Source organism: Centropristis striata, chromosome 14, assembly GCF_030273125.1.
Source record: "Centropristis striata isolate RG_2023a ecotype Rhode Island chromosome 14, C.striata_1.0, whole genome shotgun sequence".
Classification (NCBI taxonomy): Eukaryota; Metazoa; Chordata; class Actinopteri; order Perciformes; family Serranidae; genus Centropristis; species Centropristis striata.
In genome coordinates this window covers 29,394,430-29,407,813 of record NC_081530.1, presented here as the reverse complement: position 1 = coordinate 29,407,813, position 13,384 = coordinate 29,394,430, and the positions used below count along the sequence as shown (strand labels likewise).

Below are 13,384 nucleotides of genomic sequence, written 5' to 3'. Positions count from 1 at the left end.
AACTATTTATAATGTATGATTGCTGATTTAAAAAAAAAAACATACTTTAATAATAAAATCAACACAAACAAGCAGGTAAACAAATCGAAGGGTAAAATCTTTTCATATGATTATGGTTTACTCATAATGCTAGATCTGTTTAGATATTTCTTTTTTGCACAATGAAGGACAATACATTGATCATGATGATCTGAAAATGGTCAGCATCAGTGGTCAGGTGAACAGTGACCAGGTTCAATCAGACATATGTAACTATCTCAGGTGCTAAGGACGAGTTGTACGAGAAGCACAAACAGAGGCATAGATTACAGAACATTGCCCGTCATTCCATTTTAGAGTCTGATGATAGTTGGTGAGAACACAGTGTTCATTTCCTCCATGATTGTTTGGCTCTCCTGTTTTCCAAAAGACAAAGTCCACTGCAGTCCCATCAGACCACATCCACCTGCCTTCTTTGTGGAGGTCACTGAGTCCGATCCATGTCACCCCCTCAGCATGATCAAAGTTCTTGATCAGGGATTTGACGAAATTCTGTTCCCCCTGACTGTGGATAGACACCAGGTTGGCTCCCTCTGACACACAGTGGAGCTCTGCATCAGCCCAGGTCATGTCTGTGGCGACGTACTTGTAGCAGCGGCCGTTGAAGCTGTACCAGAACATGGGACAGTTAGCACGCTGAAGCTTCACTTGCTGGTCGTCTGAAGGAGGCTCAGCACCCAGAGCCAGACCAAACAAGAAGAGGAACAAGAGCATGTTGTGATCTCTCTGTCACAGGAGCAGGATGACAGGCTGCTGGTTGGATTGGAGATGATCTGCAGCGTTGGATGTGATCAAGACCCTGAAGGAGACAGGCGACAGGCTGCTTTTCTTTTATATGCTTCAGAGAGGGTGTCTGCACTGTTGGCATACTATAATTGGTCAACTGAACTTGGCAAACACTTTCAGCTGTACGTAACCATACAGGATCTGAATTTATGCCAAAAAAGATCCACCAGCTTACCAAGAGAGATCAAACAAATCATATTAATTCGTTTTTAGCTGTTTTTGTTTTTAAACCAGACTACACAAGGAAATGTGAGAAGAATATTGCATTGTGTTGTTGATAAATGATCCTTAGAGGGACTTTTAGACTTTTAGAGGGAATTTTAAACAACATCCCTTTGACTTGTTTCCTGTAATGGATCAAAGATGCTGTGAAATCACAGTTCTCCCCTGTCCATTTGATTCATAATGATATTAACTTAGTGTTTAATGATGATGAATACATGAGGGACAAACATTTCTTCTTGATTGCACTTTACCTCCCACAGAGCCTCAGGGAGACAATATTTAAAATGTGAATAAAGATTTATTTGAGTGTTTACTGCTCCGATCCTGTCTGCTCTCCCTGTTAATACACTTTAAACTTTAAGCTGCTCTAACTGTGAAGTAAATGTTGAGTTTTGTGAACATCAGTAGATATTCACGTGTTGGACAGGTCGTGTCCTTGTGATCACAGCAGCTGTTACACTTGTGCTGTTCCCATATTTATATAACACACAGAGACTGAACCAGACGTGGAAAACAACTTTAATATTATGAATCAACTTAAATAGGCAGGTAAAATAACCTAACCCTAACTTCTTCTCTTCTTAAGAATGAACTTCCACTTTGTTGAACCCCTGAACATGGCACATTGACTTTTGTCACCTCAGAAATACTTAAATAAACAATATCTTACAATAAATAAGTAATACAGCACAACTATTCTGCTCTTTGAACACAATGAGCAGAGGAGTGTTTGTGCATGTGTGCGTCATGTACAGGTTGATAGTAAAAATGAGGACCACAAGGCCTTTCTATGACACTGAATATGAACAGACCATGGCTCTGATTCATCAGCTCTGTAGAGGTCAAAGAATCACTGACTTGGTTTCACAAAAAGCATCTTTAAATGAGATTATGTAACTTTGCAGAGAATAAATAGCACAGAGATCCTCTTGTGTACAAATGAAAAGCTGAACTCACAACAAAATAAAATCTGGTATGACAGGCAGTTCATGTTGGCTAATGTAATGAACTTTAGATGAATAGCTGTATAACACTCAGTCTTCTCTACTTGTGCTATTAAACTGTATAATCTCCCTCTAAAAGGAAAATTCAACCTCAAGAATTTATGAATAAAGGGTGATGCTCTTCTGATGATGTCAAACACATTAAACCTGTTGTTTTTCCCAATTTAACACACACACACACACACACACACACACACACACACACACACACACTTGTGTATTTCTATAAGGAAAACTAATTGATATTATCTTAAAAGTGAGAATATTATTTACGATATAAACCTAACCCTTATCACACAGGATCATGTGCAAGTGTCAGAGAGGGGAAAACAATGAATTTGTGTAAAAAAAAAAAAAAAAGTATAATGTATAATTTTTAATTAAAAATAAAAATAAAAAAAATGAGGAATCCCATCTCTGATGCAATATTCACAGGAAATAATCTGCCTTAAAATGCATTCAAACTGCTGACTTTACACTAACATCTTGCAGTTATTGCATCCCCTATTTGGGATATTTAAACCGTTTATCAGTTGTTGTGGACGTGTTATAGCGACACAAGGATATCATATGAAATAGCCATAAATATGTCACTTCGTCAGGGGTTTATTTAATGCTAGAAAAGGAATTCCTTAAACTTATAACAGCGGTCGTTGACACAGTATGAGAAATATGTTACGTTAAACTGAAAGTGCTTGTTTTAAAGTTCCATAACCTTCAGAGTGCCATCCACGATTCTGATCCCTTTCTACTGTACAACCCAACACATTACTGGTCAAATATAGTTGCCATTAATAATGCTGTGCCCTGGGCCAGATGAAACTACCTTACACCACTACTGAGCTGTCTTTGAAAGAGACTTTTTAATGTAAACATTAGTTGTGTTTAAAAATGGGTCTTTACTTTCTGCCTTGTAATGAATCAAATATGCTTTAAAACGCTGTTCTCTCTGTCCATTTGATTCCTTTTGATCTCTGAAATGACAATGAATTTTGTGGCACAAACATTTCCGCTTTGTTGCACTTCACCCACCAACAGAGCCTCAGTGACAATATTTGAATATTTGAAATATGTGTAAGTCTGGGCTGTTCCCCTGTTTAATTAACACACAGAGAGGAGAAAGACATGGAAATATACTTTAATAATAAAATCAACACAAACAAGCAGGTAAACAAATCGAAGGGTAAAATGTTTTCATATGATTACAGTTTACTCATAATGCTAGATCTGTTCAGATATTTCTTTGTTGCATAATGAATGAAAATACACTGATCATGATCTGAAAATGGTCAGCATCAGTGATCAGGTGAACAGTGACCAGGTTCAATCAGACATATGTAACTATCTCAGGTGCTAAGGATGAATTATACGAGAAGCACAAACAGAAGGTTGGATTACAGAACATGTTATGTCATTCCATTTTAGATTATAGTTGTTGTGAACACAGTGTTCATTTCCTCCACCATTGTTTGGCTCTCCTGTGGCCCAAAAGACAAAGTCCACTGCAGACCCATCAGACCACATCCACCTGCCTTCTTTGTGGACGTCACTGAGTCCAAGCCAGGTAAATCCCTCAGCATGATCAAAGTTCTTGACCAGGGATTTGACGAAATTCTGTTCATCCAGACTGTGGATAGACACCAGGTTGGCTCCCTGTGACACACAGTGGAGCTCTGCATCAGCCCAGGTCATGTCTGTGGCGACGTACTTGTAGCAGCGGCCGTTGAAGCTGTACCAGAACATGGGACAGTTAGCACGCTGAAGCTTCACTTGCTGGATGTCTGAAGGAGGCTCAGCACCCAGAGCCAGACCAAACAAGAAGAGGAACAAGAGCATGTTGGTGTCTCTCTCTCTCTTCTTTGAAAAGGGCTCCAAACTTCTTCAACCAGTAGTAAATACTAATATTTGATTTTGGTTATAATTATTTTGTTAATTATTATTCAGAGTTCCAAACTGATAGTTTAGTAATTTTATGAGACTGATTGAGTTCAATTGTTATCTTTTCTCTGTTTTACAAAGCGGTGCCCAAATACAGGTTAATTAGAGTAAATAAATAATTTAATATACTAATTAATAATTTATGATAACTATCAATAATTATGATAGCCATCTTATCACACTTTTGAACCATGAGACCCACAAAAGTGGTGCTCAGGTTTGAGGCATATGTAAAACCAAACATTGTGTTGTTGTTACTTTTATTCTATCATAACAAATGTTATCAACATTATCACACCATTGAACAAAATAGGCCTAAGCTATGACAGAGTGGAAAGAAAGACAGAAGGAGACAATTTACGAATAAAAGAGCATGTGAGAAACATCTTCATCAAACACGTTATGATGGTTCTCTTCTTATTGCGTCATATCTTTCAGTATTATTTCTGTTTCAGAGCTGTAAGCTATTCTGAAAATATGATCTATAACCTTTTAAATTGTAAAATGAATTACAAATATCTCAGTGGATCCAAATAAACTTTACTAAGTTATGCATGTAACAGTGTAAAGTGGTGGGGTTGAAAATATGAGTATAACTGAACTTGTGTTAAAGAAATAACAATATAGTCATCATTAAATAATTTCATTTTATTCATTTAGTGGAGTTATATTTGAGAAAGCACATACACACACATTTGTATCTTTATACTGTACAGATTGTAAAACACTGAGGCAAATTTGTGATTTTGGGCGATACAAATACAGTTGAACTGAACTGAATGCAGTCACAATGCAGAACTACACAGCAACAGGTGGAAAGTCACTGGGTTGAATCTCACAAATAATGCTTGTTTATTAAGGACACATTATGCGAGATGCACAAACAAACTGTAATGTACGAGAACATGGACGGTCATTCCATTTTGAATCTGTGCCAACGTTTTTGTGTCCACAGTGTTCACCTCCATGATTGTCTGGCTGTCCTGCATACCAAAAGACATAGTTGACAACACACCCATCAGACCACATCCACCTGCCTTCTTTCTGGACGTCACTGAGTCCGATCCAGGTCTCTCCCTTAGCAGGGTCAAAGTTCTCAATCAGGGATTTGACAAAATTGTTTTCTTCCAGACTGTGGATAGACACCAGGTTGGCTCTCTGTGACAAACAGTGGAGCTCTGCATCAGCCCAGGTCATTCGTGTGGCGACGTACTTGTAGCAGCGGCCGTTGAAGCTGTACCAGAACTTGGGACAGTTAGCACGCTGAAGCTTCACTTGCTGGTCTTCTGAAGGAGGCTCAGCACCCAGAGCCAGACCAAACAAGAAGAGGAACAAGAGCATGTTGGTGTCAGAGTCTCTGTAGAAGTCTTTGAAATGATCAGCACTGGTGGATGTTGTCAGGAATCTTGCTAAAACTGTTGAAAGGCCACTTTTATATGCTCCAGAGAGGGTGTGTGCAGGTTTTATTCCTCTGTTTGTGTCATATCATTGGTCAACTGAACATGGCAGTTACACAGAATCTGAACATGATCAAAAACAAAACCTCAAGGTCACCCAGAGATGTCACGTAACTTTTTAACACAAAGAACTCCCCTCAACCAACACTTCCTGTACAACAATCAGACTTCTTTAGTTGTTTTTGGGTACAAAGTCAGTTTACATCAACATCATATTAAGTACTATAACGTGGCTTGAGTAACTTTTCAATTTGGATTATTTGGGGAATCAGCCTTTCAATCTGGTGAGCCTGTCGCCCTTTGAACTAACTCACACTTAATTTATGAGAGGTCACTATAGATACATAAAGCTGTTGTCATTTACTTTTTATCTAGCTCTGAGAAATTCATTGGAAAAATCTTGATTCCACCAATACTCAATTCAACATTACCATCATTAAACAATCTCCTTTATACATGAGTAGTTTTATTATTTTCAGTTATGTTGTTTTTTTCTCCAAATCCATGCATTTTTCTTGTACAAGGAAGTGTTGGTGACAACAAGTTATTAGCGTCTGTTTTTTAAGGCTAATGTCTTACGGCACATTGTAAACTTATTATCTGTTGGAACCAAAACAAAACAGTTCAATAATAAATGTGCGTGAGGAGTGTTTGGATGAAAATTAACCAGGACTCTAAAATGAAGACAAGGAAATAACACACAAGAAATAAATCATCAGTTTTTTTATCATGAGTTGTTGATCTCTATCACAATGTCTACTTCTGTTCATCCAATGTGTCCTTCACCCTCTGGAACAAGTCACTCAGGTCATGGGGGAAGTGATTTATCAGAACCCTTCATATAAATTATGAGTCTGATAAATCGGAAGCCATCACTACAGATCGATAAAGCTGTGGATTGTTCCTTTTATTTTGGCAGAGAGATTTGTTTTGGAAAAACACTTAGCAAGAGTAAAACAACAAAGTGTTACATGGATAGCCAGTAGTGATGTCTGTAATGTAATTTCCTGATGTTAAAGTTAATCTGCATTATTCTGTAATGGACCCAGTATTTGTTCTTAAAGTGTACTGAAGGAGCATATCACTGGACACATGTGCACCAACCACTGATCTTAAACAAAGTAAAGGTGGAACACATATACTGCCATTGGCTGTAAAAACAAAAAGTAACATTACACATTTTTAATACATTTTTAAAAAATGTACAGATGGCAGCATAATATTTCAATATCAGATTTTCTGCTGGTATTTTGGGGCTTCTGGTGGTTTATAAGCTTGCATTGGTTGCTCATACAGGATATAACAGTTGATGCAGAAACTGATCCACTTAATAGCTTTCAATGCTCAGTCTTTCTATTAGACTTTCTATTAACTATTTTTGTTGGACAATATATTGTCCCGGAAATATTGTGACAAATGATATTATTGTAATTTTAGACCCAATTTGTGCCACTGATATGATAATATAATAGGATTATAATGCAAATACACCCTTTTTCAAGAATAATAAACTTTTAATTCTTAAGATTTTTTATGCATGAATGTAAAAAAATATATCCTCACAAACTAAAACGTTTTTTGAGGCATATGTGAAACCCAACAATGTTTTATACTTTTATTCTATCGTAACAAGTTTTATCAACATTATCACACCATCGAACAAAATAGGCCTACGCTAAAACAAAGAGAGGAAAGACAGAGAATTTATAGACAGTCTGCACTTGACTACATGAAATAGTCAAAATATTTATGATAAGGCTTAATTTCATTAAAAAAAACGACAACCTTTCAATCCAGTGAGCCTGTCGCCCTTTGGACCAAGTCACAATTAATCTATGAGAGGTTGCCATTGATCCATAAAGCTATTATCATTTACTTTTATTTTGGCAGTGACATGTTCAGAATTCTTGACACCACAGTGGTACAGCAGTATGTTTTCGATGGAGTCAATGACATATTTTATTGCAGATAAAAAGAGTTATGTGACTCTAAGGTGCCATCTTCAGGTGGCCTGAAGCTTAACAAATGTTGTCTTTTAAAATTATACTAATCATGTTGTTGATAGATAGATCAAACCTTCATAAGCAATGTATGTATGACACAACTATCAGTTTGCCTCTGTACTATCCTATATTGAATCTCTTTGAAAGTATTACAAATAAAAGAGCATGTGAGGCCAGAATGCGTTCTTCCCAATCATCTCCATCAAACACATTATGATGCTTCTCTTCTTATTGCATCACGTCTTTCAGTGTTATTTTTATTTCAGAGCTGTAAGCTATCCTGAAAATATGATCTATAACCTTTTTAATTGTAAAATGAATTATAAATATATTATAGGGTCCAAACACACTTTACTAAGTAATGTATGTAACAGTGTAAAGTGGTGGGGTTGAAAATATGAGTATAACTGAACTTGTGTTAAAGAAATAACAATGTAGTCATCATTAAATAATTTCATTTTATTCATTTAGTGGAGTTATATTTGAGAAAGCACATACACACACATTTGTATCTTTATACTGTACAGATTGTAAAACACTGAGGCAAATTTGTGATTTGGGGCGATACAAATACAGTTGAACTGAACTGAATGCAGTCACAATGCAGAACTACACAGCAACAGGTGGAAAGTCACTGGGTTGAATCTCACAAATAATGCTTGTTTACTAAGGACACACTCTGCGAGATGCACAAACAAACGGTAATGTACGAGAACATGGAAGGTCATTCCATTTCAAATCTGCGCCAAGGTTTTTGTGTCCACAGTGTTCACCTCCAGCATTGTTTGGCTCTCCTGTATACCAAAAGACAAAGTTGACAACACACCCTTCAGACCACATCCAGCTGCCTTCTTTGTGGACGTCACTGAGTCCGATCCAGGTAAATCCCTTAGCAGGGTCAAAGTTCTCAATCAGGGATTTGATGAAATTGTTTTCTTCCAGACTGTGGATAGACACCAGGTTGGCTCTCTGTGACAAACAGTAGAGCTCTGCATCAGCCCAGGTCATGTCTGTGGCGACGTACTTGTAGCATGATTAAAAAAAAAAAAACATACTTTAATAATAAAATCAACACAAACAAGCAGGTAAACAAATCGAAGGGTAAAATCTTTTCATATGATTACAGTTTACTCATAATGCTAGATCTGTTCAGATATTTCTTTTTTTGCACAATGAATGAAAATACACTGATCATGATCTGAAAATGGTCAGCATTAGTGGTCAGGTGACCAGTGACCAGGTTCAATCAGACATATGTAACTATCTCAGGTGCTAAGGACGAGTTGTACGAGAAGCACAAACAGAGGAATAGGTTTGAGAACATGGTACGTCATTCCATTTCGGAACAGGACCAGAGTAGGTGTGAACACAGTGTTCATTTCCATTTGCAACGTTGTTTGGCTCTCCTGCATCCCAAAAGACAAAGTCCACTGCAGACCCATCAGACCACATCCACCTGCCTTCTTTGTGGATGTCACTGAGTCCAAGCCAGTTGCGTCCCTGAGAGTGATCAAAGTTCTTGATCAGGGATACGACAAAATTCTGTTCCCCCTGACTGTGGATAGACACCAGGTTGGCTCTCTGTGACACACAGTAGAGCTCTGCATCAGCCCAGGTCATTCGTGTGGCGACGTACTTGTAGCAGCGGCCGTTGAAGCTGTACCAGAACTTGGGACAGTTAGCACGCTGAAGCTTCACTTGCTGGTCTTCTGAAGGAGGCTCAGCACCCAGAGCCAGACCAAACAAGAAGAGGAACAAGAGCATGTTGGTGTCAGAGTCTCTGTAGAAGTCTGTGAAATGATCAGCACTGGTGGATGTTGTCAGGAATCTTGCTAAAAACTGTTGAAAGGCCACTTTTATATGCTCCAGAGAGGGTGTGTGCAGGTTTTATTCCTCTGTTTGTGTCATATCATTGGTCAACTGAACTTGGCAGTTACACAGAATCTGAACATGATCAAAAACAAAACCTCAAGGTCACCCAGAGATGTCACGTAACTTTTTAACACAAAGAACTCCCCTCAACCAACACTTCCTGTACAACAATCAGACTTCTTTAGTTGTTTTTGGGTACAAAGTAAGTTTACATCAACATCATATTAAGTACTACAAAGTGGCTTGAGTAACTTTTAAATTTGGATTATTTGGGGAATCAGCCTTTCAATCTGGTGAGCCTGTCTCCCTTTGAACTAACTCACACTTAATTTATGGGAGCTCACTATAGATACATAAAGCTGTTGTCATTTACTTTACTCTAGCTCTGAAAATGTCATTGGAAAAATCCACTAATACTCAATTCAACATTACCATCATTAAACAATCTCCTTTATACATGAGTAGTTTTACTATTTTCAGTTATGTTGTTTTTTTCTCCAAATCCATGCATTTTTCTTGTACAAGGAAGTGTTGGTGACAACAAGTTATTAGTCTGTTTTTTAAGGCTAATGTCTTACGGCACATTGTAAACTTATTATCTGTTGGAACCAAAACAAAACAGTTCAATAATAAATGTGCGTGAGGAGTGTTTGGATGAAAATTAACCAGGACTCTAAAATGAAGACAAGGAAATAACACACAAGAAATAAATCATCAGTTTTTATCATGAGTTATTGATCTCTATCACGATGTCTACTTCTGTTCATCCAATGTGTCCTTCACCCTCTGGAACAAGTCACTCAGGTCATGGGGGAAGTGATTTATCAGAAACCTTCATATAAATTATGAGTCTGATAAATCGGAAGCCATCATTACAGATTGTTAAAGCTGTTGACTGTTCCTTTTATTTTGGCAGAGAGATTTGTTTTGGAAAAACACTTAGCAAGAGTAAAAAAACAAAGTGTTACATGGATAGCCAGTAGTGATGTCTGTAATGTAATTTCCTGATGTTAAAGTTAATCTGCATTATTCTGTAATGGACCCAGTATTTGTTCTTAAAGTGTACTGAAGGAACATATCACTGGACACATGTGCACCAACCACTGATCTTAAACAAAGTAAAGGTGGAACACATATACTGCCATTGGCTGTAAAAACAAAAGTAACATTACACACTTTTTAATACATTTTTAAAAAATATACAGATGGCAGCATAGTCTTTAAATATCAGATTTTCTGCTGGTATTTTGGGGCTTCTGGTGGTTTATAAGCTTGCACTGTTTGCTCATACAGGATATAACAGTTGATGCAGAAACTGATCCACTTAATAGCTTTCAATGCTCAGTCTTTCTATTAGACTTTCTATTAACTATTTTTGTTGGACAATATATTGTCCCGGAAATATTGTGACAAATGATATTATTGTAATTGTAGAACCAATTTTTGCCACTGATATGATAATATAATAGGATTATAATGCAAATACACCCTTTTTCAAGAATAATAAACTTTTAATTCTTAAGATTTTTTATGCATGAATGTAAAAAAAAAAAATATCCTCACAAACTAAAAAGTTTTTTGAGGCATATGTGAAACCCAACAATGTTTTATACTTTTATTCTATCGTAACAAGTTTTATCAACATTATCACACCATCGAACAAAATAGGCCTACGCTAAAACAAAGAGAGGAAAGAAAGACAGAGACTTTATAGACAGTCTGCACTTGACTATATGAAGTAGTCAAAATATTTATGATAAGGCTTAATTTCATTTAAAAAAAATCGACAACCATTTAATCCAGTGAGCCTGTCGCCCTTTGGACCAAGTCACAATTAATCTATGAGAGGTTGCCATCGATCCATAAAGCTATTATCATTTCCTTTTATTTTGGCAGTGACATGTTCAGAATTCTTGACACCACAGTGGTACAGTAGTATGTTTTCGATGGAGTCAGTGACATATTTTATTGCAGAAAAAAAGAGTTATGTGACTCTAAGGTGCCATCTTCTGGTGGCCTGAAGCTTAACAAATGTTGTCTTTTAAAATTATACTAATCATGTTGTTGATAGATGGATCAAAACTTCATAAGCAATGTATGTATGACACATCTATCAGTTTGCCTCTGTACTATCCTATATTGAATCTCTTTGAAAGTATTACAAATAAAAGAGCATGTGAGGCCAGAATGCATTCTTCCCAATCATCTCCATCAAACACATTATGATGGTTCTCTTCTTATTGCATCACGTCTTTCAGTATTATTTCTGTTTCAGAGCTGTAAGCTATCCTGAAAATATGATCTATAACCTATTCAATTGTAAAAATGAATTATAAATATATTAATGGATCCAAATACACTTTACTAAGTTATGTATGTAACAGTGTTAAGTGGTGGGGTTGAAAATATGAGTATAATTGAACTTGTGTTAAAGAAATAACAATATAGTCATCATCTAATTATTTTATTTTATTCATTTAGTGGAGTTATAGTTGAGAAAGTACATACACTCACACATTTGTATCTTTATACTGTACAGATTGTAAAGCCCTCTGAGGCAAATCTGTGATTTTGGGCAATACAAATACAGTTGAACTGAACTGAATGCAGTCACAATGCAGAACTACACAGCAACAGGTGGAAAGTCACTGGGTTGAATCTGACCAAAACTGCTTGTTTGCTAAGGACACGCTCTGTCAGCTGCACAAACAAACGGTAATGCATTAGAACACTGCAAGTCATTCCATCTCAAATATGCACCAAAGTTTTTGTGAACACAGTGTTCACGTCCTTCATAGTTGCTTGGCTGTCCTGCATCCCAGAGGAAATATTTGACTGCAGACCCATCAGACCACATCCATCCTCCTTCTTTCTGGGTGTCGCTGAGTCCAATCCAGGTAAATCCCTGAGAAGGGTCAGAGTTCTTGATCAGGGATTTGACGAAATTGTTTTCATCCACATTGTGGATAGACACCAGGTTGGCTCCCTCTGACACACAGTACAGTTCTGCATCAGCCCAGGTCAGACGTGTGGAGACGTACTTGTAGCAGCGGCCGTTGAAGCTGTACCAGAACGCGGGACAGAAGCCACGCTGAAGCTTCACTTCCTGGTCTTCTGAAGGAGGCTCAGCACCCAGAGCCAGACCAAACAAGAAGAGGAACAAGAGCATGTTGGTGTCAGAGTCTCTGTAGAAGTCTGTGAAATGATCAGCACTGGTGGATGTTGTCAGGAATCTTGCTAAAACTGTTGAAAGGCCACTTTTATATGCTCCAGAGAGGGTGTGTGCAGGTTTTATTCCTCTGTTGGTGTCATATCATTGGTCAACTGAACTTGGCAGTTACACAGAATCTGAACATGATCCAAAACAAAACCTCAAGGTCACCAGAGTTTAACTATACATTTTTTGACACAAAGAACTCACCTCAACCAAACACTTCTTGTACAATAAACAGTTTTTGTGGGAAAAAATGTATCTGCATTAACATCATATTAAATACTATAAAGTGGTTTTCAATTTGGATTATTTGGGGAATCAGCCTGGGCTGCTGTAATGATGTCCACAGAACTGACCACTGACAGCTGCTCATTAGATGGTTTCTGTTTACAAGTGGGTCTTCATCACAACTCCACACTACATCTGTGCTTCATGAGTCCAATGAGACACATGCAACTTTTCAATCTGGTGAGCCTGTCGCCCTTTAGACCAACTCACAATTAATTTATGAGCGGTCACTATAGATCCATAAAGTTGTTGTCATTTACTTTATTTTAGCACTTTGTTTTTCTGATTTTCTCTATAATGAAGACAGGGAAATATCATACAAGAAATAAATCATCAGTTTTTTATCATGAGTTGTTGATCTCTATCACGATGTCTACTTCTGCTAATCCAATGTGTCCTTCACCCTCTGGAACAAGTCACTCAGGTCATGGGTGAAGTGATTTATTAGAAGCCATCATATAAATAATGATTCTGATAAATGGGAAGCCATCATATAAATAATGATTCTGATTACTGGGAAGCCATCATATAAATTAGGACTCTGATTTATCAGTAGCC

General features: G+C 37.3%; 5 protein-coding genes across 5 annotated transcripts; all 5 read right to left on the bottom strand.

Moving 5' to 3' along the window:
* Window positions 1–264: 264 nt before the first annotated feature.
* On the bottom strand, window positions 265–753 carry LOC131984992 (lactose-binding lectin l-2-like). Its single transcript, XM_059349991.1, has one exon. The coding sequence runs from the start codon at window positions 751–753 to the stop codon at window positions 265–267; it is 489 nt and encodes a 162-aa protein (XP_059205974.1).
* A 2,654-nt stretch (window positions 754–3,407) lies between these two features.
* Window positions 3,408–3,893, bottom strand: LOC131984999 (lactose-binding lectin l-2-like). The gene has a single exon (XM_059349998.1). It carries the CDS (start codon window positions 3,888–3,890, stop codon window positions 3,408–3,410), a length of 483 nt encoding a protein of 160 aa, XP_059205981.1. The 5' UTR covers window positions 3,891–3,893.
* Window positions 3,894–4,711: 818 nt separating this feature from the next.
* LOC131984997 (galactose-specific lectin nattectin-like) lies at window positions 4,712–5,357 on the bottom strand. Its single transcript, XM_059349996.1, has one exon. It carries the CDS (start codon window positions 5,331–5,333, stop codon window positions 4,848–4,850), a length of 486 nt encoding a protein of 161 aa, XP_059205979.1. The 5' UTR covers window positions 5,334–5,357; the 3' UTR covers window positions 4,712–4,847.
* A 3,367-nt stretch (window positions 5,358–8,724) lies between these two features.
* Window positions 8,725–9,216, bottom strand: LOC131984990 (lactose-binding lectin l-2-like). The gene has a single exon (XM_059349989.1). The coding sequence runs from the start codon at window positions 9,214–9,216 to the stop codon at window positions 8,725–8,727; it is 492 nt and encodes a 163-aa protein (XP_059205972.1).
* Window positions 9,217–11,911: 2,695 nt separating this feature from the next.
* Window positions 11,912–12,493, bottom strand: LOC131984991 (lactose-binding lectin l-2-like). Its single transcript, XM_059349990.1, has one exon. It carries the CDS (start codon window positions 12,491–12,493, stop codon window positions 12,005–12,007), a length of 489 nt encoding a protein of 162 aa, XP_059205973.1. The 3' UTR covers window positions 11,912–12,004.
* Between the last annotated feature and the right edge of the window lie 891 nt (window positions 12,494–13,384).